Below are 24,202 nucleotides of genomic sequence, written 5' to 3'. Positions count from 1 at the left end.
TTCATCTTCAGTTTCGGCACATGTCTCACGTTCTTCAAATTCCACTTAGAGCCCTTTATCTGTATCTGAACGTCGCCCTTTCCAACAATATTGCAAGGTTCATTGTCCCCCAAGTATACTTTACCAAAGGCCCCTGCTACATAGTTCTGAAGTAGTTTCCTATTAGCAGTGGCGTGGAAAGAAGCTCCTGAGTCGATGACCCAAGAATCAGAATCGCTATCCATAGCAAGGATCAAGGCATCCTGCACGATATGAGCCTCCTGCTCACCCGCATCCTTCTTTGGTGCTTTACAGACCAAAGACATATGGCCCTCCTAGCCGCAGTTCCAACACTTCCCTTTGAAAGACCTAACCTTCGAGTTCGGCCTCTTCTTCACTGATTTCGACCGATTCTTGTTCTGGTTCCCTTTCTTCTGGCTTCTGCCTCTCTGCTCGAAACTTAGGGCTGAACCTGAACCTTCTGATTCGGACGATTTCCTTCTAACCTCCTCGGATAGAATCATGCTAACAACCTCATTCAGCTTCAACTTCTCTTTCCCCGCCAAATTGTTGATTGCTGTCACACAACCTGCCCAACTATCCGGCAACTGCGATAGAATCAATAGGGCTTGCACTTCGTCATCAAACGTGATGTCCACGGAGATAAGGAACTCGCTGAGGTGCATCGTGAAGGACCGTCCTTCTGCCATCTTGAGGTTGAAAAGAGTTTTGACTAGATGCACCTTGTTTGCTGCCGACGGTTGCTCGTACATCTTCGCGAGCGCTTCCATAAGCCACACCATCGTCTTCTCCTTCAGAATATTGTGGGCTACTGATTTGGCGAGCGACAACCGGATTTGCCCTAGAGCCTTTCTATCCAGTACCTCCCAATCACCATCTGACTCCTCTTTCTTCTTTCCCTTCTCCTTGCCCATCAACGGGCGATACAAGTCCTTCTGGTACAGATAGTCCTCCATCTGCGACTTCCAGTAGGCAAAGTCTGAACCGTCAAACTTCTCGATCTTTGATTTGCTTTCCTCTACCATGGCTTTCACACAAATTGCTAAACGAAGCTCTGATACCAGTTGTTGGGAATTCGAAACAATCAATCGAACCCTTGCCCTTCCGGACCTTGTGTTGAAAGTAGGAAAGTAGGAATAAAACCACAAATAAAGATCTAACTTGCAAAAAATAGTAAGGGAGATGAACACACAGATTTAACGAGGTTCGGCAACGTGCCTACGTCCTCGGGAGCCACACCACACAATCTTTCTATTAATTGAAGAAGAAAATACAAGCTCTCAAACAAGGGGTAAATCTCTCTGAGATTCTCTCTCTCTTTGCAGTCAAAAAGCTCTCTTTTTGATGTAGTACAAACCCTAAAAACGTTTGGGGTATATATAGAATCCTGGTTGAAACAAATTCCTAAACAGAACAGGAAACTGCCAAAACTATTCGCAGTCGACCGGCCCGGTCGACCGATCAGATTCCAGAGAGTTTGGCAGTCGACCGGCCCGGTCGACCGATGGCAAGACCCGAGACCAAAATACTTACAGGGTTTTGGCGGTCGACCGGCCCGGTCGACCGCGACCTGATCCAGGCCCTCCCAGTCTCCTGTGCACGTTCGCGGTCGACCGACCCGGTCGACCGCAGATCTGTCTGCTTGTTTTCTCGTCCTTTTGATTCCAGCTTTCATCTCGAACTTTGGGTCTACACCTTAGACTAACACTAAATACCTCAAGCTTTAGTTTGTAATCTGACATCTGAAACATAAGTCCGCATTATATTATTTACACAAGGACTGTCATAACTGATGGTCATTAGTAAATTCATGTATTGTTTTCACTTGCAAGTCAATGATTATACATAGTACTTGTTAAATCTGCTCTAAATTGAGACCACCCATTTGATGTCCCCATGGATGTTATTGTTTCAACCTGATTATTTTCATTCTGTTCTTCTTCTTCCACCTCATATCCTTCTAGATTATCAATTTCAAATGGATCTTTTTCCAATTCATTTCGAATAAAGTTATGTAGCAGAACACAAACCATGATAATCATATAATAAACTTATATCGGGTAATGAGAAGGACTTCTCAGTATTGCCCATCGCCTCTTCAGTAGACCAAATGATCTCTCAATGACATTTCTCACAGTCGAGTGCTTCATATTGAAGCACTCCTCTGAGGAGGTAGTTTGGTTATGAGCACTTCAAACATTCCAATGATATCACTAGCCTCTAAATGGAGCGAGAAATCCTTCTCAGTTTGTATAGCTAACATCAACCAATTAGTACCTATAAAACATCCAACTCTAAATTAAAAACAATCTTTAGTATTATTTCAAACTAATAAAATAATTGCATATAGTAACACATTTATTAACTGTATTTTTCTTACCATGTGAGACTACTAATCCATTTCTCCTAGTAATATCATCTCGAAGTATTCTGCCGTCCTTTGCAGACCCTTTCCACCCAACAACACATATATAAACAACATATCTTGAGTGCATGCTCCTAGAACATTAACAGCTTTTACGCCTTTCCTTGAATAACACCTCGGTTGATCAGCTCTTGAGACACTGATAGGAATATATGTGCCATCCAATGCTCGTAAACAACCCATGAATAAACAAAAAAAAAGGTTAATATGCAACCTATCCTTCTAAAAAACATCAAGTTATGAATATAAGATATAAGTAATTGCAATGAATCATTAACGTTAAGGAAGTAGGAAGATTTTAGATTCATTGAGATGTAACATGCATAGAGAACAGAATCAAAACCTGGGAAAACATAGAATAATTAATAATAGAGAAGATAAAATCGTGCATCTCCAATTAAGCAGCATTTGTTACAATTCTGCAACAAATGACAGTTGTTTTATTCGTTATATATATAATCAGGAAGGAAAAAAAAACATTGGTTTTTAATTAAAACTCTCTGATTTAGACTCATTGCTCATCAGACTTCAACATCACTTCCAGCACATAACCAGCTATCTGACCATATGGCAGTTTTAAGTGGTTATTACTGAAAATATGTGAGATAATATTTGAACAACATATGTGCAAACTCTAAGCTATTAAATACACCCTCATTACTAAAACAATCATATAAATTATCAGATTTCACAAAGGTAAATTAAGATCAATTTGATTGCATAAAAGTGCAACAAAAAGCACAAAAGAGAGAAAAGAATGCCATTTGTTGGAATTACTGCAAGTTCTTCGTGTATAATTTGAAAAATGAACCAAAAAAGGAGATCAGTTGAAGCAGTTGAAGCCACATTTTGTCACAATGAGTTGATCCTCATATTATAAATCAATATCAGGGTTTCCTTGTCAACCATCTCTGTCACCTCCTTATCATTGCTAACAAAAACTTGGTTGGTTCGTTGAGGCGAGAAGTCTAGACCACATTCTATCAGTTAACCTTAAACAACATTTGTGGTCTCCGGAACTTGCTGAGCTAAAAAAGGCATTGTCCTTGTATTCAAACAAATTAAGTTAACAACAATAACAATATCTGAGCTTAAAACATTTAATCGAGCTCTGAACTCTCTCATCAGTTGGCAATGCCAAGTAGTACTGATTGAATTGCCATAGGCTTCTTATGAAAGACCATAATAAGTAGTGTTTTGACCAAGTCTATGAGAAAATGAAACCTATTATTATTAATATTTGTCATCCACCATTTTCAACATAATCCATAACTTGAAATAAAATTGAAAAAAATGTATGATGGTAAATTTAAATAGCTGGCTGCTTTATCAATTAATCACTGTAGGCCCACTTTCTTTGTACGACAAGATTGAAGTAAAAGTATCCATGCGCATATCCATCCATAAAAAAATAATAATAAGACAAAATCACTGGACTCCATTTGATGCCCCTAAATCCAGGATATTTACAGTTGAGTTGTAAATGCATGAGATTATTTTACAGTTGAGTTGTAAAATAATGGCAGTTAAGTATCATATAGTTTGAGGGTGTTTGGAGGGGCTTATTTTTAGAAGCTTTAAAGCTACATTAACTTTTGGTAGCTTTTGATTTTTATGATTAAAATTATAACAATTTTTTTGGATAGAATCTTAATTTGCAACTCGGGCTAGTTTCTCAAGTCTATGAGAAAATGAAACCTAATATTTAGCAATATTCTTGAATAAAATAAAATGGTGTTATAAATTGATATTTGGTATATTAATTAGCATGTTCATTCACTTAGATTGATTGCTGATCCACGTTCTCTAGCAGCAAATTGTTCCTGTATAGAGATAAAGATTAGATTTAGCAGTACTTTAGAAAAAAATTTAAAAATGGCTCCATCAAGAGGACCATATATAAGGAAAATTTGCTTATTACATAATTATTGAATTTAATTTGGATTTGAGAAAAGGCCACACTATGCTGAATTGAATTGTTTGATTCACCCCCACATGACATGATAATCATACTCTCTTTAAAAATACGAGTTCGGGAAATCTTTCCATGGTCAATATTACTCTTAATTTTTTTGAATATTACATTGTTATCCTAATCTAATTATCCTATCTTTTTTGAATTGGTAATTAAATGATTTATCCTATTCATAATGTGACTTAACATGTTATTAGATAAAGGAGATATGTTTGATATTAATTCAAACCCTTTACATATTTCAGTTCACAGAGAAATCTAAAAAATATATGCTAGCCAGCATCTAAAAGTTTTTAGACTTTGTATAATAAATGCTCCAAGTTTTTTAAATTACAAAAACACCCTTACAAATTCAAAATTTTATTAAAATATCTTAAAAATTATAAATTTTACTTATTTCAATTAGTGAGAAATCTGAAAAACATATGCTAGGTAGAAACTGAAAGTTTTTTGACTTTGAAGAAAGTATCTCGTAAGTTTTAAAAATTATAAAAACACCCCTAAAAATTCAAATTTTGTAAAAAAACGCCTTGAAAATTTTAAACCTATAAACACACTAAAAACTTACAAATAACACAAACAACCCCCGAAAATTTATGAAATTTTCAGTAAATACTTTAATCTTTTTACAAATTACAAAATAAAACCCTCAAAATTGTAAAATTTACAAAAATCTTAATAATTTCTATCCTAACAGTACATTTAAAATATAGAAATTATGAATATCCCCTACATAATTTATAATTTATAATTTATAAAAAACACCCTTAAAGTTTTAAAAATTACTAACAAACACTCAAAACTCAAATATTACATAGAACGCCTTGAGAATTTCAAACTCATTACTAAATTGAAAACATAGGATTATAAATAGTCTATAAACAATTTACAATATAATATGTATAAAAGGCATATAACTTTAAAAATTATAAAAAATCTCTAAAATTCATAATTTACAAAAAAAATATCATGAGAATTTCTAACCTATAGATACTAAAATGAATATACAAAATTACTAACAACCCCTAGAAAATTAAAAATTTGCAAAAACTATCATGCTCCCTTTAAAAGTATAGGTTTAGGAAAACAATTCATGATCAATATTACTCATAACGTTTTTGGAAAGAACATAACTAATTAAAAATCTACTAAATTTAAAATTTATAAATAAACACCCTTAAAGTTTAGTCCATTGCAAATTACCCCTCCAAAGTTTAAAATTTTTCAATAATTTTTTTTAGTTTATTGATTTCAATATAATGTTTAATAGTTTTGTGTATTTATAAATTATAAAATTTTAGGGTGTTTTCTTACAATTTTTAAAAATTTTGAGGGTGTTTCTTATATAGTTTTCTAAATTTTCATTGTGTTATCAATGTAATGCATAAATACGTCAATTAACGATGATATTGAAGAATACGTCGTTCTTAAGATGTATTAGGCCACACATCACTATTCCTTGGCAATATAGTTTATATATGCAAAAAAATTCAGACAATTTATATAGTGGTTAAAATAATTTTGACGTTAATGTATTATTTTTTATAAATTATATTTAATGTGAACCCACCATATAATTTTAACTGTGGTCATCATAACTTTAATAAATTTGATTGATTGACTATATAGATATATAGACCACAGATTACTTTATTTTCTCGCATAAACTAATATTTGGTGCTTAATAATTTAAATTATTATTTTTAAATTTAATATAAAAAGGAGCTCTAATATACATGATAATACAATCTCAATTCCTATTTTTTAGTTAAGATTTATTTTATAGTTACGCGTACCAAATTAGTAACTAAAATAATAATTATTCATGCTTAAATTATGATGATTGTAGTTGGTCACTCACTATGAAATTTTTATAAAGATGTATACCTTACTCTCTATAGCTATCTACACTACCCATATATATTTTATAAATTAATTGTTAATTTGACATATTAAATTAATTTTTCTTTATAGAAATTTCTTCTTTAACTTTTAGATTGTGTAATCACTATATCATCATTCTAACGTAGAAAGGTCATCACTCTAAATGGCTTCAAGCCAATGTTTGAGTTAAACTGAAATATATACTATCGCTACTATATTAATATTTTTTAAGAAAATCATGTTAATACTTTTTAAATAAAAGAGAATATTCTAACATTTGACATTATAAAATCTAAATATAGTCAATTGAGTGATTAACAAAAGAGAACTTACATTAGAAAAGTGTGAATAATAAGATAAAGATGAAAGATAATGGTATTGCCAACAATATTATCAATAGCAAACTACAATGTAAAGTTAACATATTTTGTGGAGCCCAACTACTGGCCATAAGTATCGAGATTTCCATATATATACATTATAATCTATTAAAAAGGGTTATATAAGCTTATATAATAAACTTGATTTAATATTAAATAGTAATATCGTTGTAATAATATCATTATTAGGTAAAATTCTTTATGAACCAGTATGTTCTTTATGATATATAAGCTATGCACTCTAAATTCTAATGTTTTTATAGAGCCAAAAATTTTGAATACGAGCCCCTAACGTTTTGCTCTCACAACTGAAAAATTCACTTAGCAGATATGGATATTCCAGATGAGTTATATATCATATATACAATACAATTGCCCTAAGCAAGTGAGTTATAATAGTATTTTTTATTCACATCATTTCGGGCAAGATTTGATAGGAACCTTGCATCAAAGAAAAAAGAATTTTTTATATTTAGAAAATATGGCGAAATATATTATAACCTCTCTGCTCTAATTTTACAAGAAAATAATTCTTCATACTTTCAGTTTGACTTCTATGGTTCGGAGAATGAACCGTAAAATTGAATGAGAATATTAGGTAATGTAAATATGAGTGAGACCATATCTAAAAGTTAATGTGAATATGAGTCAAACCATAACTTAATGTTTAATGGACATATTGCAAGTAAATTCATATACAATATTTCTTTGCGAATTGAATGATCACCCATATTTTGAAGACTTCAAAACACTAATAAACAGAGATGTTGTATTAGATCAACGTGTTTATAACTCACAAATAGTAGATCATGTGGCCATAGTCTGGGTTAAAGGAAATAATGATAATATTTTATTTGAGAGAGAGATTATTGAGTTGTTGATCAATCTCACAAAAAACTTTATTTTCTTTTTTTTTAATTTATTCTATTTTTATTAATTTAAATAATCATGATACTTAACCACATGCATTGCACGTGCATCTCAACTAGTACTAATATAAAAATACAAATTATGGTTGCTCAAGTTAACTCATAAAAAACAATCTTGAATTATCCTCCTTAGCTGAAGATCATTTTTGAACTTGGATTAAGATCAGAATTATTTTTATCATTCTATTCTCATCATAATTTATCCTCTACCATCACAATCTCCTCCAATTGCAAACCCAAACTGTAACGCACACCTCCACCATATCAACAATTAAAATACCAAAAACAACTTTGAACATACGTTACAAATTGTTCTCATAATTTTTTAGCATTAATGTATCATTAAAAAAAATCGTTTTAAAAGAGGGAGGGAGGGGAAGGAAGAGAGAGATTAGAAAGAGAGAGAGAGAGAGAACCTTGAGAGCAGAGATTTCAGTTTGAGTCGTTCCTTCTCCTCTCACCAACTCCTTTTTGTTATTTTACTTCCGCAGCCTTTCTCACCATTTCCCCTCAACTGCTCTGCCGTGAAGAGGGATGAGTTATCATCTCCTCAACTCTTCTTTTTGTTATTTTACTCTGAATCAATTTTTGGACCAAAATTTCCTTAAATAACCCTCCATTTAGTGTTCCCACTTTGTTCTGGCCAGAGATAAGAGGAATGAATTGATGAAAGAGCATAGTAAAGTCAAAATTTGGCCCCATTTCTTACCAAAATAACCCTTATTGTAAGCCTTCCCGAAATTACCCTATATATATATAGTAAATAAGGAGGGTAAAAATGGAAAAGAAAAAAAAAGCCCCCGATACAGCTTTTATACAAGTATGTATATTGAATTTTCTTAAAATTTACAGCTAACCACCAGCATATATTGTTTCTGAGAAAATAAAAGGAAAACTATATGTTATCAACAGAACCTAATAAACAAAAGTTGCTAAAATGCTTCTCATAATCGCTTCAGAATCTCATACTACACATTACTCTTGATATAACTGGTACGAAACCTATATGCGTACAAGTAAATTCATAATACATCACTATCATGTTTCAAGCAGCGCAAAACTCAGACGTATACTTCATCTTGATCTTCTGCAACTGTGGGACGACGTCTTTCATAGCAAGCCTCTCATTAGGCGAGTCACTTGAACAGATAATCCCCAACTCCATGATGGAAGATAGACAGGTCGGTGTTGAAATTAAGTAGTTCTTTGGCCTTTCATTTCCATTTTCATCTTTCAGTAGATTGCAGTCCACAATATCTAACAGGCCGGTAGGATTTGCATCATTTACCCATCGCCGCAAGCTTGATTCCCCAGTAAACATAGGATCAGTAGGCTTCTTTCTCGTAAAGATTTCTAGCAACAATATTCCAAAGCTATAGACATCTCCCTTTGTGGAGACTCTTCCTGTTGAAGCAAACTCTACACAGCAAACTCAAACGTTAGTACAGATTGCACGTGATTGGACTAGATTTTAGGCGAAAGCCTGTTGAGGTTACGCTCTGGCTGACACCACTCAGCAGTTTTGCGATGCCAAAGTCACTGACATGTGCAGTCATCTCTTCATCAAGAAGAATGTTGCTCGGTTTTAGATCACAATGCAGTATAACCTCAGAATAGTGATGATGAAGGTAGTCAATAGCTGAAGCTACATTGATTACGATGTTAATCCTTTGAAGCAAGCTCAAGCAGTAATTATGGGAGTATAGCCATCTTTCCAGACTTCCATTGGGCATGAATTGGAGGACGAGTGCCTTGAAATCCATGTTGGAGCAAGTGCTGATGATTCTGACAAGATTTCTATGTCGAACCATCCTCAAAGCACGACACTCAGCATCAAAACTCCTCGATGCTCCTTCGATTTCCAAATTCAAGACCTTTATGGCAACAAGAAGGCCGTCATCTAAAAGCCCTCTGTACACAGAACCAAATGCACCCATTCCCAGCAAGTTTATCTCGCTGAAGTTGTCAGTGGCACGAGCAAGCTCATAGTATGAGATCAATCTATGGTGAGTAGGAGAGGGCATGCTAGGAGGGGCTAGATTCTTGGTTCTCCTTCTACAAAATCTTAATAAGATGCAAAAACCAAGAAGAAGGACTCCGGAAGAAGCAATAACAGGGAGGATATACCTTAGCAAATGCCTCCTTGAATTAGAATCTTTAGAATCAGATGGATTACAAGATGAAAATCCTAATATGGGTGCTCCACATAATGCTGCATTTCCTTCCAAAGACACGACACTTACATTTAAAAAGGCACCGCCATTTGGAACCTTTCCTTCCAACTTGTTGAAAGATAAGTTCAGGACGCTGAGATGTCGGATTTTGACTAAGGACCCGGGTATAACACCTGAGAGCTTATTGCAAGAAAGGTCCAAATGCTCAAGATTGATAAGATCACCAAATGATTCAGGAATGTGCCCGTCGAATGAGTTATTTGATAGATCTAAATAATTGATTTTGAGATACTTTGGAGGACTTGGAAGGTTACCCGACAGCTGATTTACTGATATATCCAATGAATATAAATCCATGTTCCACAATGTCAATGGCAGCGATCCAGTGAGAAGGTTTTGTGAAAGAATTAATAGTTGTAGATGAGTCAGACTCCCAATAGTTTCAGGAATTGCAGAAGATAACCTATTAGCACTAAGTCTTAAGTTCTCTAGTCCAGTAATGTTACCCAGCGAGTCAGGTATCGATCCAGAAAGACTATTGTTGTCGAGGAACAGTGTGTCCAAGTTTCTCAATCGGTCGAGCTCATGTGGGATGGAACCGTGTATCCTGTTACTATCGAAACCTAGGTACTGCAGGCCTTGTAGGGTTGTGATTTCAGACGGTATCGTTCCGACTAGCTCATTCTCAGACAGGTCTAGAGTGGTCAATCCAGACAGGTTACCCAGCTCAACAGGAATTTTCCCCTTAATATGATTATCCCCAACATCAAGCACTGTTAGAGTCCTTGAAAGATTACCTACGCTATATGGAAGAATGCCATCCAGCTCATTTCCACCAACACGCACATGATCTATAACTCTGCAGTTCGAAAGCGATGTAAGGAAGTCAACTCCTCCTGTTAGTTTGTTATCTCCTACATGCAAGTGCAAAAGGTTAGGCGTGTTCCCAAATTGCAAACGCACTGGTCCAGTAAGACTATTATCATTCAGTTGAATGTCTGTGAGTAATGACAAATTGGAAAGGGAAATCGGTATGGGACCAGTAATACCACCACAGTAACTAATCTGCAATCCAACGAGGTTTGTGAGACGACCCAACTCCTCGGGAATATTCCCATGGATGCTGTTGTTGCCAAGGCTTAATTTGGACAGGTTAGTTAGGTTACCTAAAGAGGATGGTATGGTACCCGTTAGATAGTTACTTCCAAGATACAATTCACTAAGTTGCTTCATATCTCCAATCTCGGACGGTATGCTTCCGGTTAGCTGGTTGTAACTCAAGCTCAGAGTTTGAAGAGTACGACTACTGCAAAGGCTAGACGGGATGCTGCTAGTGAGTTGGTTCCGAGACATAGCCATAATATGAGGGAACAACGGATGGAAGTTGCTATCATTAGAGGGGAGCGTCCCTGAAATATTGTTGTCCACGAGATACAATGCAATAAGCGATGATATGTTGAAAAAGGCTGGAGGTATTGAACCTGAAAGCTTATTATGATCAAGTAAGAGTAGTTCCAGTCGAGGCAGCCGAGCCAGAGATTCAGGGAGGGTTCTGACAAAGCCATCATTGGAAAGCCAGAGCAGAGACAGAAATGAGAGGTTGCCGATGTGAGGAGGGATGGTGCCGTTTGGAAAGCCAGAGCAGAGACAGAAATGAGAGGTTGCCGATGTGAGGAGGGATGGTGCCGTAGAGCGGCATGTTGCTAATGTTGAGAGCAGTGACTTGAGAGGTTGCCGATGTGAGGAGGGATGGTGCCGTAGAGCGGCATGTTGCTAATGTTGAGAGCAGTGACCCTTTGTCTTCGGCGGCTGCAGGAGACGCCCATCCAGGTGCAAAAGGAGGCGTCGGTGGTCCAGTTGGCGGATAGAATGCTGCCTGGATCACGTTCGATGACCTGGGCTTTGATGGCCAAGAGGGCCGAGAGGTCGGTAATGTTGTTATGCTTCACCGCCGATGATGAGGTAAACAATAATAGCATCAGATGCGTTACAAAGAGGACAGGCTGGTAGGTCCCCATTGATGCCAGTGAAGGAAAAAGATTATAGAGGATAAAAGAAATTGACACTACACGAGGGAAAATGCTCAACATAAATAGGCCAGCTGATTTGCTCTCACCTGCACCTACCAACGTTTACTTGGACTTTGCACTCCTAAGCCATCCCTTTCATTTGGGAAATTAAGTCATCAGTCCTACATCAGAATATTTTCCATGATTGAAAAATATGTCCCTTGATATAAAGATCTCGTGAGGATGAATCAAATATCAACAGCTTCCCTATTCGGATTAAAAATATTAATATTAGAAGGAGAGAAAAAAATTTGTGTCCTTGCCTATTTGGACTTGAATAGTCTACACTTGATCAAATTGTGCCAGTGAAACAACAAGTTAATCATGCAATAGCAGATCTCAAAAACAAACGACTGGTTGTTATTGTAGTCGAAATAGAAAAGTACTTGCTATCTGGATTAAATATGATTTTTTAAATTGTCTGCAATATGATTTTTTTTAAATTTTACTACTCAAGAAAATGAACTTTTTCGCTTAAAAAGACACATCATATGTTGGTTCAGCCCTTCAATCCGTTTTCTCCACAAGATGGAGCCCACATCAACCGTGGGACAGGGTGAGACTCGGCAATCCAATCAATTGTTTACTATGGGGACCACAAAAAACCGACGGGGTACGTGGTAGAAGTTAGAGCAAGTTCATCAAGCTCCCACCGCCCGCTCTCAAGTCCTACGTGGCGGTGGGAGTTCGTGAACTCTCTCCAGCAAGCTCCGAAGGAGCTCCTTTGGGCTGGCGTGGCACGGAGCTTGGGAGCTCGTGGCACGGAGCTTGGGAGCTCGTGCCACGGAGCTCCCAAGCGCTCCACAAATTTGTGGAGCGCTTGGGAGCTCCCAAGTATTAAAAAAAATTTGTTTTTTTACAAAAAACCCATATATCAAAACCCAGGACCCAGTTTCGAATTAGGTGTTTAAAAATTAGCCGTTGAGTTTAAAAATCAGTCGTTGAACAGTAAAAAAATTAGCCGTTGAACAGTAAAAAAATTTCTATAAATTTTCAATTCACTACACAAATCATTCCACACAATTCTCTCATAAAAAACTCTATATTTTCCTATCGAATTACAAATCTCATGGATCCCTCCTAAAACTTTTATTCGCAACTCCTTAACGGTGAAGGATCGACCTTATACCCGCCGTTCTATACAGACGTCGTAGAAGAAGGTCACCCCATCGAGTTCTCGTAATCGGCAACACAACAAGTGTCATCCTAAGAAACACCAACCACAAAGAAGAAGAAGGCTTACACGCGGTCCGAAAATTGGACTGTCCACGAGGATAAGCTTCTTGTGTCTGCTTGGCTGAACACGAGCCAAGACGCCATCCAAGGTACAGGGCAACACAAAGATAAGTTTTGGCACCGAGCTAACGACTACTTTATCCTATACTCCACCGATCCAACGAGCCGCACACCAAACCAAATGATGCATCGCTGGTCAACGATTCAATTGTCCGTCAATAAGTTTTGTGGGTGCGTTGCTCAGATTGAAGGAAGACAAAGATTTGGTACGAAAATTATTGACCAGGTAAATATTTAATTATGTTTGATTATGTTTGCTCAGATTCAATATGTTTAATTATGTTTGATTATTCTAAATTTAACTCTTGTGTAGACTGCCGAAGTAAAAGAATTATACCAATCTCTTTATGGTAAGTCATTCGTGTTTGACCATTGCTGGGTTGAGTTGCGTCATCATCAAAAGTGGATCCAACAAATGGAAACTTACAATAAGATTCGATCACAGCCGAGAAGAACCATAAACTCTGATTCCTCACCAAACAATTCCATGCCAGCGACCCCCATCGAGTTGAACACTGACTCGGATGATGTTATAGCAAGGCCTGAAGGGAGGAAAGCGGCAAAGCTCAAGAGGAAACAAAATATGGAAAACTCTGAGTCCGATAGCAAGGCCTGAAGGGAGGAAAGCGGCAAAGCTCAAGAGGAAACAAAATATGGAAAACTCTGAGTCCGCTAAGTCCATCATGGGAGAGGCTTTCGCGTGGATGAATCAAACCACCAATCAAAAAATGGAGCTAAAACAGAAGAAACAAGATGACGATATCATGAAGATGGATCTCTCAACACTCAATTCAGTTCAACGACAATACTTTGAAATGCGTCAGTCAGAGATATTGGAGAGGTGGATGTGTAAGGGTTCTTCCTAATTATCATATATTATCTTGTATTAGATTTATGATTGTACTCGCATCGCATCTTAATTAGTTCTTCCTAATTATCTTGTATTAGGAATAGTCTTCACTAATGTGGACCACTCTGGGTAAATCCCATCGACGAGATAGTATCCCATATTGTACTTGTGGCCATTAACAGTATAGTTGCACGGTGAAGCTCTTCCCTCCGCAAGTTGTGCGAAAACTGGTGAACGATGTAGAACATTGAGGTCATTGTGAGACCCGGCAGTCCAAAGAAGGTATGTCATATCCAAAGATCTTTACTAGCTACGGCCTCCAAAATAATTATAGGTTCATAAAAATGCCCAGTATACATACCTTTCCAGGCGGTTGGGCAGTTCTTCCATGTCCAGTGCATGCAGTCGATGCTCCCAAGCATACCAGAAAAACCTCGTTGTGAACCTTCCTCGAGCAGGCATGCAACGTCTTCATTAGTCGGTGAACGAAGGTATTCCTCCCCAAAGATGTTGATAATCAATCGAACGAACCTCTTCACGCTCTCAAGCGACGCACTTTTACCGATCCGAACGTAGTCATCAACGACGTCAGCGGATGCTCCATATGCGAGCATCCGCATAGCTGCAGTAATCTTTTGAATGCTAGATAGTCCTAACTGTCCAGCATCATTCCTCTTTTGGATGAAGTACTATGCGTCATGGATTCGAAGGAATAACGAACGCGTCATTCTGAATCTTCGACGAAAATAATGAAGAGGATAGGTTGGTGCATCAGCAAAATAATCTTGGAACAACCGATTGTGGCCTTCCAGTCGGTTTCGATGGAGCACGATACGTCTTTTGCGTTGAACTGAAGTTGAACATTTCTCTTGTTCTTCTTCCTCGACGATAACAACTCCCATAAGAAAGAACGTCTTCATCATTTCATCATCGCTAGAGCTAGATGAGCTAGACATTTTGTTCTGGGAGACGATGGGTTGAGGTGAGAAGGCATCAAATTTTATAGGAATCAGTCGGTTGACGGTCAAAGTTCTGGGAGACGATGGGTTGAGGTGAGAAGGCATCAAATTTTATAGGAATCAGTCGGTTGACGGTCAAAGTTCGCGATACCTCGAACTTCGTGCCTAACCTCGAAGACCGCGGGCTACCTCGAAGACCGTGTGCGTTCCCTCGAAGACCGTGGATTACCTCGAAGATCGTGTGCGCTCTCTCGAAGGCTGTATCCAACGGTTAGAAATGAAATAAAAGAGGTTTAAATATAATTGAAAGTAATGGGTAAAAAAATTAAAATAGAAGATGGGTTTTTTTGATATTGTTGGAGCTCCTAACTAGGAGCTTGTTGGAGCTCCATAAAATAAGGAGGGCCTCTCAAGGCTTATTTTTTAATTTTTTATTCCAAAATGCTTGAGAGCTCTTGAGAGCTTGCTGACTAGGACTCTCAACTGGGAGCTTGCTAGACTTGCTCTTAGGCCACTACAGTGTTTCCACAATACCGATTAGTGGGTCGTGGCTACAATGTTGGTTGATGGTTGCTGACTGCTGACTGCTGACTTTAACATCGATATTAGCAGTGATTACGGATAAGATATTAAATAATTAAAAAAACACTGCCAATGTGGAAATATGATCCAAGCTCAATTTTCCAAAATTTAGTTTGAATTAAATTTCATCTTGAAAAATGAAATCCAAAGCTCACTTTTCCCAAATCTAGTTTGAATTAAACTATTCTACGACTTATGATTCCCTAGATTCATTAATGCAAGAAGATATTCTAAGAGAACGCATCTCTAAATTATGAACCTTCCACAAATTACATTTCCAAAGGCTCTGTTTGGTTTCAGCGATAATAATGAAAAAGAAAATAAAAAGGAAAGTAAAAAAGGAAGGGAAAGGAAAAGAAAGAGAAATCATATTCACTTTTATGTTTGGTTAGAAAGGAAGTTGTAAGAAGAACTCAATGGAAAATAGTTTATTTATGTTATATGCTAATCTATAGTAATTCATTGTTTTTTATTTTGTTTTCAGTTTTGGAATTCATTAATATTGATAATATATGAATTCAATAGATATATCTTCAAATTAAGTTTTACATAGGACTTTCTAAACAAATCATATAGAGAGAGGGAAATAAGAACTTTGCACACATTCCAATAGTAAGCAATCATTTCCTTACTCATCTTTCAAGAGATTGCAGTCCACAGTATCAAACAGGCCGGTATGATTTGCATCACATACCCATCGTCGGCAAGCTTGAAATCCTTCAAGGCTACCATTAGACAAGAATTGTAGGACGAGCGCCTTGAAATCCAACTTGGAACAAGTATCGTTGATTCGAACAAGATTTCTGTGATGAACCATCCTCAAAGGTTGACAGTCGGTATCAAAACTCCTTGAAGCTCCGTCAGTTCCCAAATTCAAGACCTTTATGGCAACAGGAGACCATCATCTAAATGCCCTATGTACACACAACCAAAGATACCCTTCCATTCTTCCAAGTAAATTTATCTCGCTGAAGTTATCAGCAACACAAACGAGTTCATAGTATGAGATCAATTTGTAGTTATCAGGAGATGGTATATCTCCGGGGGCTGGACCAGTGAATAGATTTCGACGCAGTTTTAGTGATATATAAATGCAAGTAATAAGGATTATGATTAAAGCAATAGCAGGTAGAATATGCTCGAGGAAATGCACTATTTTCCCTAGATTTGAAACACCACCATCTGCATTGCAATGTGGAAATCCTAGATTAGGGGCTCCACATAATCCTGAATTCCCAACCAAACTGGCAATCTGTCACGACCCCAAATTTCAAACCTAAAAAGAATATTGGAGCCGGACTAAAACTGTGAAGAATCCTCCAAAATATGCATTCATTAAAAGACCATCAAAATAATCTCTTCATTGAACTAAAAGCAACAATAAATATTCTCTATAATCCCAAAAATTAACATTAATCCAATTAACTTGATATGAACAAATATTCCTCAACTTGAAATAAAACTCGACCTAAAGAAAAGAAATCTCGTAACCACCAGACTCTCAATTCATCAACTAAACATCAAGACTTTATTTAACCTTCACCTAGAAGATAATAACAATCCTGAATTTTATTCGTTGCTCCGTTCTAAGAATTTGACAAATAAATCTTCAACTCCACCTAATCCCGAGTCTTGGAAAAGAATGGAAAAAACACAATGAGTTCACAACTCAGTAAGTGGATAAATTCATACATTAAACATTGGTTTTACAAAACTAAAATATTAGGACGAGAGATAAACAAAATATAAGAATGATAGAGAATTATCAATGAACTCTAGTACTTGATACAAATATTTAAGAAAATTTAGAAATCATGAAATGGAAATAAGCAGGCTACGTCTCAATGCAGTCAACACTTCATACTCCGGTTGACTCAGTAAACCCCACAATTATTAAGCCCGTGGTTCCGGGACGGTGAGACCCAAACTTGGACTCTTAGCGCTAAAATAAAATCTCACAGAGGCACTTGAGCCCTGTTTTAATAGCTTGCTTACACCCGACATATACCGGCATATTGACTTGAAATGCATATGTTTAAAAAGAAAATTAAACAAAGTTCATATAACCAAATATGTTATACAAAAATGCCAAATACCAACCAATAGTGAAATCAATCAACTACATATGCATCTCAACCTACTACCATATGAAAAGACATAATAATTGACAAAGAAAATAAGCATAGGCTTATATCAAATAACCACGTGCATTCATCCAACCAACAATTAGTATGCAAACAACCATACAAAGGATATAATCCATCAGAAACAACCTTACATATAGTCAATATAATTTTATATGAAAAATACGTAGCGAATAATGTACAAATTCACCACTGACCTCAAGTCCGGAAAAAAAAATAATCAAACTACCACTCACAACACCTCCTCGGAGTCACTTGGAACCCCTAAAGAATACATATTAATAATCATCAATGCTATTGTATACCTTAAGATTCAAACATGTATTAGAATAAACAACACATATGCTAATAATACATTTTTCAATCTAACATATAAATCTAAAATCCTCAAAATTACTCTATAAAGAATTACTAGAGCTCTGTCGCACGACAGTTAGTAAATATTGATTCAATGCCTATAGTTGTAATAGAATATTACTACAACTGCTTTTTCTATAGCATATTTCTATTCAAATATATGACAAATGATGAGGATTAGATAAAGGTAAAACTTGGATTTGTTTGTCTACCTTTCCTCCCAGGTATAGGTACGCACCTAAGCCCTCTCGAAGTCGCTGCTTCGGTTTTCTCTTTTTTTTATATGCGTGTGCGGCGCAAATAGGGAGGGGAAAAGGAAGAAGAGGCTGACGGGAATCAAAGAAGTAGGGTTTTTGGATATTTATAAAGGCCCTTTTTACTAATAGACCCTATAACAATTTATGCACAAAAGTCCCTTTAATTTTCCTTATATATATATGTGAAAACGACGAAGGAATTGATGAAGGAATTGAGAAAAATGTGAAGAATAAATAAAACAGGCTCCACCACACCCTGGTGTGATGTCTACCATGGGTGTGACAGAATCTGCTCTGTCTGCTATGGGTGTGGTGTCTGCCACATACCCTGGTGTGGCAGAATCTGCCCTATCTGTCATGGGTGTGGTGTGTGCCACACTAGGGTGTGGCAGATTCGTTTTTAGAATCTCAATCAGTTTGGGATTATGTTTTATTATAAATAGAGACACGTTTTTTAGGGTTTCTTTGGCTTTGTTTAGGTTTCGATTGGGCTTTGATTAAGCATTGATTGAGGTATATTTGGAGCATAAAAAGAGGTATTTTTTTAAGCTTTTGGTTAGGGTTTTGTTTGGAGAGATTAAGAGTTTTGTTGGTGAGATTAGTTTGTTCCTTCGAGTGATTTGTAATCTCAATTTGTACTCTTCTTCTCTATTAGTGAAAACCTCATCCCCTTCTTGCCCCGTGGACGTAGGCAACTTGCCGCACCACGTTAAAATTGGTGTTTTGTTTGTGCATTGATATTTAGTTCGTTTGGCTCTCTTGGATTGGCGTTTGGTTTGGTTCCTCGACACAGCTTTTGGCAAAACAATTTGGTATCAGAGCTCGGGCTACGCTTGGGCTATTTGGAGGAGTAGATCGATTTGGGAAGCTCGTCTAGGATTTCAGTTGGTGAGAAAGGTGGGATCTTTTCGGTAAAGCTTCTTTCTTTTCTCAGTTTTGGATCTATTCTTCGTTTGTTTCCGCATTGGTTGTTGGTGTGTTGAGGATTATGGCCGAGAAAGAGGGAGTTGATGATAGTTCTTCAGGTGTGAAGACTGTCCAAAGTTTGAGTATCCACTCGATGAATATTGACGTGGAGAAGTTCAATGGCACTAACAATTTTGGACTTTGCCGATGCGAAGTCTTGGATGCGCTCAATGCGCAGAATTTGAAAGATACATTGGAGTTGGACGGGAAACCGGACGATATTGATGAGAATGTTTGGAACAAGGATATATGGGAAGATTTGAATATAGACTTTGTGTTAGGACTTCCCCGAACGTAAAGAGGCGTGGATTCAGTCTTTGTGGTAGTGGATCGTTTTTCTAAGATGGCTCACTTCATTTCGTTCCGCAAGACTTCGCATGCACCACATGTTGCACGGTTATTCTTTCAAGAAGTGGTTCGGCTATATGGTGTTCCTAGTTCTATTGTTTCGGATAGGGATACTAGGTTCTTGGCGACTTTTTGGACTACTTTATGGTGACGATTTGACACTTCATTGAAGTATTCTAGCACAGCACACCCTCAAACGGATGGACAAACCGAAGTGGTCAATCAGACTTTGGGAAATTTGATTCGATGCATATGTGGAGAGAAGCCAAAGATGTGGGATCAAACTATACATCAAGCTGAATTCGCCTACAACATGGTTGTTCATAGTTCTATAGGTATGTCTCCTTTTTCTATTGTTTATAGGAAGACACCTCGACATCTCCAAGATTTGTTGAAGTTGCCGACAAGTAGCAAGTTCAGCGAGGCAGCAAGTTCAATGGCTGAGAATGCTATCGGTATTCAAGAAGAAGTGCGTACAAAACTTAAGGAAGCTAATGCAAAGTTCAAGGCGCGAGCGGACAAGAAGAGGCGACTCAAAGTGTTCAATGAAGGAGATATGGTGATGGTTTACTTGCGGAAGGAACGGATGTCGGTTGGAACATACAACAAGCTTAAGCCGAAGCGTTATGGACCGTTCAAGATTCTCAAGAAGATCAATGATAATGCATATGTAGTGGATCTTCCAGAAGGAATGACTATGTCGACAACATTTAACGTGGCAGATATTTCTGACTATCATCCTTCAATCAAATTGTATTCAAGTGATGCGAACTCAGAGACGAGTTCTTCCGAAGAAGGAGGGACTGATACAGGAGATCAAGTCTTGGCCGAGACGAGAAGACAAGCAGCCGAGACGACATCAGCAGTAGCCGAGTCGACATCAGTTGAGACGAGAAGAAAACAGAAGGGTCGAGTCGAAATGACAACATGACGGGTCGACACAACCCAGCCGAGACGAGCAGACGAATCGAAGCGACAGGACGGGACGACAAGAGACAGGACGAGTCGACACATTCCAGTTGACACGAAAGGCGGGACGACTCATCATGCTTAGTCGACTCAGGTCCAGTCGACACGAAAGGCGGTGCTAGTCGGCACGCCTCGTGTCGACTCGGATTTCAGATTAGGAAAGAGTTCCTAATTGATTATTTCCTTTTGGGATTTGGTTATTTCCTTTTAGAATTAGAGTTTCTTTTTTATTAGAGTTAGGATAGATTTATTTGGCTATATATAATAGTTTCTTTTGTAATTCAAACAATTAACTTTCAATTATTCAATCAAGAGAACTGTTCTCCATTGTTTTCTTTCTCAAGTTTGAGAAACTTAGGACTTGTGGATTCAAGCTTGTTTTCTATCTGCTATTATCAGGGCTCGTCGGCATCGGAACGATATCCAATCGGGCTCCCGTTTCTACGTCTGCGTCAAACATTTTGTACATAAGAGGGCTATGATACATGAACCTTAGAAAAGGTGTCAGTTTATTCAGTTTATACGTCACTAACATGAAATGAACCTGTTGTTAGACATGTCCTAATTAGGTTAAGAATGAAAGCTGGAACATGTTGAGGATTAAGAATGAAATCGACCAGGTTCACAACTATAGGATAGGATTCTAGGGGAATCCAGTGTTCTACATCTCACCTTGACATTGGAATAGCTTCTGCAAAGATAATCCTGTCGCCTTTGATAAAAATAGGTTAAAAAAATCACTGCAAGCTCTGCTTATATCACCAACATAAACTATGTTATTGAATCAAAAAAGAGGGAACTCAGTGTAAATTTCACTAGCAAGAAGTGAGTAGATTATAAAGCATGTCCTGACAACAAACAAACTTACATCATGAGTAATTTACGGTGTCTTATAAGAGAGAGGCTTGGATCAATTTCCAAGCATGTCCACCGTGGCATCTCTTTCTCTAGTGATTTCGTATTTCAAATTAAAAGTCCACAAGCACGTTAATCATATCATACACCCTTTAAAAGTAAGTTCGAAAAAAGGTTTTTCATGGTCATTATTACCCTTGACCCTTTTACATGTTACATTGTTATCCTATATATTTTAATTAATATGTTTTGATTTAATCTTCCTAGCTCACATTGGTTTCTATTTCGCCAATTTCTAATTAATTAATAGAACAATTCGATGAATATATGGTTTCAGTTTATGTCCAAACACTTACATTTGCTATTAAAATCCAACTCCTCATATCAATCCTACTATTCTAAATTTGCATAATATTAAAAAAGTGTTAAATTAAAAAAGTACTATTAAAAAGAGAAATTTTAATAAGCATTGTTTTTATTTAAAAAGTATTAATTGGATAACATCAAACTGATTTCTAAATTTTAATAAGTATTGTTATTATTTAAAATAATAAGACAAAATCACTGGACTCCATTTGATGCCCCTAAATCCACGATATTTACAGTTGAGTTGTAAATGCATGAGATTAATTTACAGTTGAGTTGTAAAATAATAGCAGTTAAGTATCTTATAGTTTGAGGGTGTTTGGAGGGGCTTATTTTTAGAAGCTTTAAGGCTACATTAACTTTTGGTAGCTTTTGATTTTTATGATTAAAGTTACGGTTTTTCTATAGAGTGCCCATGAGCACTCTATAAGTAATGAGAGAGATAGAGAGAAATTAATAACAAGTAGGAATTAGTGCAAATCAAGGGGACCTACTTGTTATTAATTTCTCTCTATCTCTCTCATTTCTTATAAAATGCTCATGGGCACTCTATAGAAAAACCGTTAAAGTTATAACAATTTTTTTGGATAGAATCGTAATTTGCAACTCGGGCTAGTTTCTCAAGTGTATGAGAAAATGAAACCTACTCTTTAGCAATATTCTTGAACAAAATAAAATGGTGTTTTAAATTGACATTTGGTATATTAATTAGCAAGTCCGTTCACTTAAACTGACTGCTATTAGTTGCTTGTGGGATGTGAACAAACCTTGGTCTTCTTGAAACTCTGATCCACGTTCTCTAGCAGCAAATTGTTTCTGTATAGAGATAAGGATTAGATTTAGCAGTACTTTCGAATTTTTTTTTTAAAAGGCTCCATCAAGAGGACCATATATATAAGGAAAAATTGCTTATTACATAATTATTGAATTTTGGATTTGAGAAAAGGCCACACTATGTTGAATTGAATTGTTTGATTCACCCCCCACATGACATGATAATACTAATATAAAATTATAATTTATGGTTGCTCAAGTTAACTCATAAAAAACAATCTTGAATTATCCTCCCTAACTGAAGATCATTTTTGAACTTGAATTAAGATCAGAATTGTTTTTTTATCATTCTATTCTCATAATTTATCCTCTACCATCACAACCTCCTCCAACGCACCTCTTCCACCATATCAACAATTAAAATACCAAAAACAACTTTAAATTAACATCCATTACAAATTGTTCACAGATTAGAAAGAGTGAGAGCGAGAACCTTGAGAGCAGAGATTTCAGTTTGAGTTGTTACCTTCTCCTCTTCCCCTTTTTATAGCCCTCATCCTCTCCCGTGTATTCAACAAATCCCTCGCCCTCCCTCATCACTTCCGCAGCCTTTCTCATCTCAAATAGGAAACGTCGTACCTCAGCCCCTCTCACCAACTCCTTTTTGTTTTGGCCCAGTCATCTCCCCTCAACAACTCTGCGGTGAAGAGGGATGAGTTATCATCCCCTCAACAGTTCTTTTTGTTATTTTACTCTGAGGAGTCAATTTTGGACCAAAGTTTCCTAAAATAGTAAAAGAAGAGGGTAAAAATGGAAAAGAAAAAATGCCCCCCATACAGCTTTTATACAAGTATATGTGTATTGAATTTTCTTAAAACTTATAGATATCTACCAGCATATATTGTTTTTGAGAAAATAAAAGGAAAACTATATGTTATCAACAGAATCTAATAGATACAAAAGTTACTAAAATGCTTCTCATAGTCGCTTCAGAATCTCATACTACACATTACTCTTGATATAACTGGTATACGAAACCTATATGCTTACAAGTAAATTCATAATACATTACTGTCATGTTTTAAGCAGCACAAGGCTCAGACATATACTTCATCTTGATCTTCTGCAACTGTGGGACAACGTCTTTCATAGCAAGCCTTACTTTAGGCGACACTACCACGTTTTTGAGATATCACAACGGTTTCGGCGTAACGGTCTTAACCGTTGCACTTAGGTACCTATGGGAGCGGTTTTGCAGCAGTTCTAACGGTGACAACAGGTCTAATGTCGCGGTTTGTGAAAAAAACAATATGTTCGGCCCAATCATTGTTCCGGAGGTTTTGGGCTGACGCGTAACTATTGGACTTTTATTTGATGACAATGGAGTTGAGTCTTTCATAAATTAACTTTTCTGTTATAAACTGCTCTCTCGCATCTCGCCGCTCTCGAAATTCCCAAAATTGAAAACCCTCACTCTAAATTAACCATCGTCAAAAACCCTAGTTCTCACTTCGCCATCGCCCAAAACATTAGTTCTCAATCTCCATCGCAAATTCTCATCACCGTTAGCAATTCTACCTCATCATCGTCGGCGGCATGGTCGTCTTCATCAATTGTTAGCTCAATCTCGCCGGCGAGCAGCA

At 36.8% G+C, this 24,202-nt stretch overlaps 2 protein-coding genes and 1 long non-coding RNA gene across 11 annotated transcripts; all 3 read right to left on the bottom strand.

The window, feature by feature from the left end:
• On the bottom strand, positions 1,742 to 8,218 carry LOC109822997. The gene is made up of 3 exons (XR_002242366.1): positions 8,010 to 8,218; positions 2,381 to 2,564; positions 1,742 to 2,277 (listed from the first exon to the last, which is right to left on the bottom strand). It is a non-coding gene; the product is annotated as an uncharacterized LOC109822997 (long non-coding RNA).
• Positions 8,639 to 11,389, bottom strand: LOC109820737 (receptor kinase-like protein Xa21). The gene is made up of 2 exons (XM_020386934.1): positions 9,077 to 11,389; positions 8,639 to 9,012 (listed from the first exon to the last, which is right to left on the bottom strand). Exons 1-2 carry the CDS (start codon positions 11,124 to 11,126, stop codon positions 8,639 to 8,641), a joined length of 2,424 nt encoding a protein of 807 aa, XP_020242523.1. The 5' UTR covers positions 11,127 to 11,389.
• Positions 11,506 to 23,297, bottom strand: LOC109822994. 9 transcript variants are annotated; one of them, XR_002242362.1, is made up of 4 exons: positions 23,086 to 23,297; positions 22,553 to 22,601; positions 11,884 to 11,958; positions 11,506 to 11,770 (listed from the first exon to the last, which is right to left on the bottom strand). XR_002242362.1 is itself a non-coding variant. In XM_020389306.1 (3 exons), the coding sequence occupies exons 1-3, from the start codon at positions 23,175 to 23,177 to the stop codon at positions 16,152 to 16,154; spliced, it is 393 nt and encodes a 130-aa protein (XP_020244895.1). In that variant the 5' UTR covers positions 23,178 to 23,297; the 3' UTR covers positions 15,031 to 16,151. The 9 variants fall into 9 exon arrangements, 1 of the variants encoding a protein (XP_020244895.1); XR_002242364.1 differs by having other exon boundaries at positions 11,506 to 11,710; XR_002242360.1 differs by lacking the exons at positions 11,506 to 11,770; positions 11,884 to 11,958 and adding exons at positions 17,185 to 17,931; positions 21,237 to 21,313.

This window comes from Asparagus officinalis, chromosome 8 (genome assembly GCF_001876935.1).
Source record: "Asparagus officinalis chromosome 8, Aspof.V1, whole genome shotgun sequence".
Taxonomy (NCBI): Eukaryota; Viridiplantae; Streptophyta; class Magnoliopsida; order Asparagales; family Asparagaceae; genus Asparagus; species Asparagus officinalis.
This window is presented reverse-complemented; position numbering and strand designations above follow the sequence as displayed.